Genomic DNA, 6,774 nt, shown 5'->3' with positions numbered 1-6,774 from the left:
CTAGTGTTGGTATATTTATGAAATTTAATTTACGATCACTGGCGATCAAATCATGCCTGGTTTAGAATTTTGTATTTCCCAAGAAAAGCCGTGTTCAGTTGGAATATATGTACATACATAAGAACTTGTGCGGTAAAAATGAATTCTAATCGAGATAGTTGCTTTACTTTTGGTGAAGGAATTGAGTACGTTTTAAGCGCATTATCATTTCCCGATAATACAAAAGCTACTTTCAACGCTGATGCGCAAATAATAGAAAATACCGTCGTGAACGCTATGGCAAGTTACGATCCACTGTTCCGAACTGCATTTAAAGGTCTAAGCTTGGGCGGCAGTTACTTGGATGGCATTCGGATTGGTTTACCGGATGAGTTCGATATGCACGTTAAAACTGAATTGAATTGCAGTCTAACCCCAGTTTCTGCCCGTCCGGGATTCATCTTTCTACGTGCCGACGGTAAGGATCATCACTGTATAAAGCACGTTGATGGCGAGGGATTCTTTGTTGATCGTCTTGCGGTGCAGAGTTGGTTCCGCGACAACATTACGGCCGTAATGCCAAAATTGCAGAATATACGCTGCAGTGATGGACGAGCCTACAGCATGGAATATACGGCTCATGGCTATGGAGTAGCCCACACAATGTTGGCAACTGAGCATCGTAATCATCGCCGCCAGATCTCGTTTGATTTTGTGCCTGTATTTGTGTTCGAACCAAATCAATGGCCACGCGACCAACGATGATGGTCAATTTGCTACATGCCGTGAGACTTAATAACTTGCCCTTCTACTTAGCGCCTGATCACAACAATCTCGACAAGCTGAGCAAGAAGCAGAGGCAAGAATATGTGCGAATTCTGAGCAAAATTTTGAACAAATTGATACGACGTCGAGATGCTAATTACTTAACTGGAGAAGATCTCTATCAGTTGTTTGGCGTCGAAGTGAAGTGACGAGGACTTGTAATTGGATTATTTGTATTATGTATATTTTTATTATTTTCTGCTTTGCACGTGTTATAAAGCATTTAAAGTTAGAATTTAGGCAAAAGTTCGCTAATTAGCCAAAAAACCGTCTTTATCTGTTTCTGAAATATGGCAGCATTTCAATACTCTTTTTGTATTTCTGTAACTCTATCGCGCTCTCTATGAATAATTAAAAGAACATACAAACTAGCAAGTAACTTGCAGCAGGTACGTTGAGGCCTTGTTAATAAACCGTTTAAAACTATTTGCCTAGACAATAAAAATAGATATTTTTGCCGATTACGAGCAACAAGGGCAGCTGAATCGCCCAAGGATCTATGCAGTCAGTAGATCACTTTAATTGATCAACTTGATTGTCATCCCCGTTGACTCTTTATTTATCTCGATCTCAGTATCGCTGACTCTCACGATCCGAGTACTTGCCACTCAGTTTGCTAACCGAATAGCGATCGGAGTAGGCATCGTACTTATCCGCCTTGTAGTTGATCTCTTGGGGCGTGTAGCCAATGTTCTTTTGCCAGTGCCGCGTCCAATAGAGATCCTCGTTACGCACCTGTGAAGGCGTCTTCACATCGCGGCACACATACACGCAATAGATCATGCAGCCGATCAGCGTGAGGAAGCCAAATATCAAAAATATGATGCCCAATACCCTGTAAGAGCATTAGCATAAGCGAGAGTATGATAACGGAATGAATATGCACTTACCAAACGTATACGGGCTCATAAAACTGCACCACGATGACAAAACCAAGGGTGACAAGAATAAGACCCAGATTAAGCAACAGCATCAGGCAGCAAACGCCTTTGACATTTGGGCAAAAAGGGTTTGGTGCAGACATCGTCTCGATCTTTGCGCCACGTCGGGTTGTCGATCGTCCGCTGCGACCCGTCTTCGCTGTGCTGGCCACCGAATAGACGCTGCGAGGCGCCCCACGCGACACTGGACGATGACTGTAGCGGCTGTAGGGACAATGCTAGTTAGTTGGTAACCTGTGTGTACTGAAAGGTGCACTTGCCTGATCTCAGAGGGCGCCTTGTATGCGGCACTGGTCACATAGATGTCGCTGCCCGCATCGCCTGCCTGATCGTAGCTCAGCGCGGACGGAGCACGCGGGGGTTGTCGTGTCGGCGGTGGACCGCTCAATGAACGGGGACCACCATTGTCTGGGGAGCTGGAGAGACCCATCTGACTGTGGCTATAGCTATGCTGCAGGTGCTGTTGCTCTTGCAGGCCATTGCCGTGAACAGCTCGATTCTTTCGTGAAGAGTTATAATGGCCCTGGGAATTTGGGGAGATTCGTTCATGAGCCAGCGTATACTCCGAGTGGCCCCGATGCGAATGCGACTCCTCGCCGTCCGTGGAGTAGCCTCGATTTGAGTGCACATACGGCGGATCAGGCGTGAGACGTCCATGTGTGGCCACGTAATGACCGCCCTTCAGTCTGCAATCGGTAAAAATTATTAGTTAATCAGGTAATGCCAGTAAGAGATTTTTTAGCTTCTTGTCTGGGAAAACTACAGAAAGATAGATAGATTTCCTTAGTAGGAAATGTCATTTATCTTGCGGAACAATTGTGTCAAAATTATTATTTTTAAATTACTAATAAAATATATTAGATTGAGTCAACATGCATATGCAAAGTATTGTCTGCTACTAATAATTTATTTGTATTTCCAGGCTATAATATAATATATAAAAGTTCAACATTGTTATTTTGTTCTCTTACTTTTTCACGTGCCGTTCGTGCATTTTGTCAGATCTGTCGTTTTGCCTGCCGGAGGATTGGGAAATCTACTTAATCTGCGTCTTTGTGTCCGACTTAATCGCTGTCCCTCTGGTGAGCTGTTGTAGACGTTTTGTCTGGTGATGCTTTGGGTGCCTGTATATGTGGACCGTTGTTGTCACTAGAAAGTCCCACGAGTGCTATAGCTGCCTGTGGGAACAACAATAAAGCACGAGAAGCAAAACATTACATATTTGTTCCAATTAAGTTGCTACTGACTCTGGCTTGTTGCAATTTGTAGCCAGTTTTCAACTTTTAATTAGTGTGGAAAAGTTATGACTACACTCTGAATGCTGTGTGTAGCGTTAATATACAAATAATATAATGATAAAACTAAGCTATCGTTAAGGTGACAAAATTGTATGTTTTGTTTTATACGAGATCGAAAAACTCTCACAACATCTAAGATGATGATCAAGCGGAGTAGTTGATAAAATTGTCATTTGAGCGTTGGTTGGCAATACAATTATTCAATATACCAAATATAGCCTTTGGTTTGTTTTAGTACTTTTGTGGTATATTTGGTTAGAATATTTTAAGACTAAGCTTTTATTCCAAATGGGTAGCAACCATCTCATACTCGACTGCAGCTTTCTTAATTGTTCTTTTATTAGGTTGAGTTGGTTTTATTATTGTTGTTTTTGTTATTGTTTTTATTGAGAGTTTACAGTTCGTTGCACCGCACAGTAGAAGCAGCGGCAATATCCTGACGAACCCCATTTTGTTGCATGCCACACCCTCTTGAATGCAATTCAAGTTCGTGGTATGCAAATTGAAGTTGCAACTGCAATTTGACACTTGGTCACGTAGTTTAAGCTTCATCCTAAACGTTACTGTTGCATTTACCTTTTCGTTTACGCATGCCTTTTCTTTCGCAGGGTAAGCTCACAATGACACACTTCACATTCGCAACAACCTTCAATGACAATCCAACTTAAACTGCTGCGAGAATTTTTGAATCTGTTAGATGTATGCTTCGCTTCGACTGATTAAATATTATCCACACTAGTAAATAGTATTATTTTTATTCAGATCGGATGGAATCAATATAAGTCCCATAGTTAAAAGGATATAAGAACAAGTATTAAGAGTATTGTACAGAATGTAATGAGGCCGCTCAATTGCCAATACTCCTGGAATATTGGACATGAGAATTATTATTGTCAGTTGCTTGATATCAATTGAGTGATTGTTTCGATTAGGCATAATAAAGGGTGTCGCTGGCTTAAACTACAGTTTGATTCTCTGTGCAGGGAGATCCCAGTTGGAACGAGTGTGGCAACTCATCTAGGCCCAACCCACTTAGTATTTCCACTGAAGTCGAATTCAGTTATTCGGTTTTTTTATTTGCCTGGCGGTGAATCGCGATAAAATTGTCAGTTGGGACCCTGTCTGAGACTGGACATGGACAAACGGGTCTGCATTGAGAGTGTGAGTAAATGTTTCAAGTTCGTTACGTTGATTTTAGCGCCTAGGGAGACGCACAAACACAAACATAGAATACACTCAAACTCAGAATCACACATACACTGGGAGGCTAGTCAGACTGATGGGCGAGGGATACTTATCGCGTGGGCGTTGTCTTTCATTGTGAAATGAAAAATCGAAGCAGGGTCCTTGGCAGGCGTGTGGTCGTTATTACACAGAAAATAATCAACGCATTTCGAATTGCACCAAAACGAAATTAAAATTATATTAGGCAAAGTCTTAGGTCACGATCGCAGATATAACAATAAAACATTTTGAAAATGTGTTCAATGAAAGAAATTATTGAGCTTGCTAAATGAGCTGGGTTTTTTTTAAGTGTGTGTTTTAATGTTTTTTTGTTGTATTCTTTTATTGTTTTCTGACTCACGTTTCGACTTATTTATTTTTCTAAATGCGTTTGCGATCAGTTTGGAATCACTCACTCAACTTAATGTTCGAGCACTAAAGAAATACATTAAAAAAAATGCGTGACATTTTTATTGGAACGAAACTAGTCACAACTAGCCCATCGCCGATATATAGTACATATATAATTTATTTCTAATTTATACAATTTTTCCCAGTGTGAGTTGACTCTCCGACTATTTGTTTCTTCGATTTCATGTCCATTTCTCTTACTTAGAGGGCTTCAAAAGCCTTTTTGCAACTCCCAATGCGTCAGTCTCCCTCTCTCTCCCATTACACTCCCACTCTATCTCTCTCTATATATTTAGATTTGTTTATGCGGTTTGGGGTTTCGGGTTGAGTTTGAGTTTGCGTTTGAGTTCTGCTTGTTTGTTGTGTTAGGTTCACATTTGCCCTGGAGCTGTAAGCTGGAAGCAGAGCACTTCTTCAACTAATGTAAATATAAATGGAATGCCATTAAAATGTTTTTGCTTTCATATTTACCTTGGCGAGCTCACATTGAGCCTTGGCATGTGTTATAACCTTTAACGCTGCATAAACAGCATAAATAAGCCGTAAAGCAGCCGGAATCGGGCAAAAGGAATTTATGCTCTCTCTTATGTCTCTCCGCTGTCCAGGTAGCGATGAGTACATTGTAAAGCAAGTTACATGGGTTTCCCATTTTTCTTTCCTCCCCACTCCTCCCCATCCCTCTCCTACCCACCACAAATCACTCTTGTGTCTCCATTAAGCAAGGTGTCTTGCCAGATTTCACAACTTTCGCTCTCGAAACGGCACCTAAGCTTCCGGTCGTGATGGCCAACAATGGGTTAAAGCCAACCAACGGAAGTCGCAACGAAAAACCAACTCAACCAAACAAACAGACTTCAAAACTCTAACAACAACAACAACTCCAACTCCAAACGAAAACGAAACAATATAAAAAACGAGAAGTTAATTTGTAGCAAATTGCAATGTGTCAAGTGGCAAGTGTGAAAAAAATACGTTAACAACAATCAAAACGCACCGACAACAATAAAAGCATGGCCGCACTCAAATGCATTCCATAGTCCAGTTTTGTGGTCAAGTGTCATAAAGGTTGACTCAGACAGAAACCAATTTGGAAGCTACTACGATAGTGATGGAAGCGGCGCCAATGGCAACGAATATGGTTCGGGCCAAGTCTCTTTCATTGCCACAATGTTGGGGCGCGGTTTAGAAAGTTATAGTTCCTTCCTCCTCCGTGCATCCCCTGCACCATTCGCCCAACAGTCCGCCCATTTGACTGCTCCTTCTACAACTTTGTTGTAGTACCTGAAATTTATGGGCGGCCCAGTTAACCCACATAAACTGGTGCAAGGCATTCACTCGGAGAGTGCAGTCTACATTGCAACTTGCATAGCGCCTTTCACATGCCAACGAATTGAGCCAACGCCAAACAAACAAAAGTTGGTCAAATTTAGTTGCTAATATTGGCTTAAAAAAAAGGAAAAACTAAATTACATTGGTGGTTCTATTGAACTTAAAAGCGTGGTAAAAACACTGCTGGATGAGTACTTGAATAATATTATATTACAATTCTTGAATTTTTTGATGTTTACTGAGATGTCTAAGAAACATTTCCTTATTGAACTGATATGAAATTAATGCTGGGAGAACGGGAACATTATGAAGATAATGCTATCAATGCCCCATTTGTTTAATTGTCCACACCCTGCCACTCCAGACGGAATCACATTCCGGCACTAAATCGTTGGCATCAATCAATAAATTTTAATTAACGAACCTTCCGAGCATGAAGGCTTGTATTAGTTGATGCCAATTGCAACACGTGTTCAGTAATCAGCATAATATTTGATGGCAACATCTTGAAGCTGCAACGCAACTTAGCCACTTGGGAGCTCCCATAAAAGCGATGATCTGGGTAGATACGTTAAGACGCTAAGTAGCTGACTGCTCGTTAAGCGCTTTTAATTGCTAAATTACGCGCTGCATGAGCAGCCAGTTCTCAGTTTAGTTCCAGTTTAGTCCACTACAATGTCCAAAGAGCTAATTTTTTTTTTTGATGCCCTTATTCTATTTGTGTTGGGGACATGAACGCGCAGTTGTTAACACGCTGCCTCATCTCG

The 6,774-nt window shown here is 41.3% G+C and overlaps 2 protein-coding genes across 2 annotated transcripts; one reads left to right on the top strand and one right to left on the bottom strand.

Annotated features, from left to right (window-relative positions):
• Positions 1-40: 40 nt before the first annotated feature.
• LOC132793621 (cyclic GMP-AMP synthase-like receptor) lies at positions 41-1,196 on the top strand. The gene has a single exon (XM_060803629.1). It carries the CDS (start codon positions 139-141, stop codon positions 742-744), a length of 606 nt encoding a protein of 201 aa, XP_060659612.1. The 5' UTR covers positions 41-138; the 3' UTR covers positions 745-1,196.
• On the bottom strand, positions 967-2,854 carry LOC132793620 (uncharacterized). The gene is made up of 4 exons (XM_060803628.1): positions 2,717-2,854; positions 2,006-2,431; positions 1,695-1,949; positions 967-1,639 (listed from the first exon to the last, which is right to left on the bottom strand). The coding sequence occupies exons 1-4, from the start codon at positions 2,737-2,739 to the stop codon at positions 1,375-1,377; spliced, it is 969 nt and encodes a 322-aa protein (XP_060659611.1). The 5' UTR covers positions 2,740-2,854; the 3' UTR covers positions 967-1,374.
• Between the last annotated feature and the right edge of the window lie 3,920 nt (positions 2,855-6,774).

Source organism: Drosophila nasuta, chromosome 3, assembly GCF_023558535.2.
Source record: "Drosophila nasuta strain 15112-1781.00 chromosome 3, ASM2355853v1, whole genome shotgun sequence".
Classification (NCBI taxonomy): Eukaryota; Metazoa; Arthropoda; class Insecta; order Diptera; family Drosophilidae; genus Drosophila; species Drosophila nasuta.
Note: the sequence above shows the minus strand (reverse complement) of the source record. Positions and strands in the feature narration are given on the sequence as shown.

Coding starts and splice junctions, on each gene's coding strand:
- LOC132793621 (XM_060803629.1), top strand. CDS start 139: ATGAATTCTAATCGAGATAGTTGCTTTACTTTTGGTGAAGGAATTGAG.
- LOC132793620 (XM_060803628.1), bottom strand. CDS start 2,739: ATGCACGAACGGCACGTGAAAAA. Junction 2,432..2,716: donor CACGAACGGCACGTGAAAAA/GTAAGAGAACAA, acceptor TACCGATTGCAG/ACTGAAGGGCGGTCATTACG. Junction 1,950..2,005: donor AAGGCGCCCTCTGAGATCAG/GCAAGTGCACCT, acceptor TTGTCCCTACAG/CCGCTACAGTCATCGTCCAG.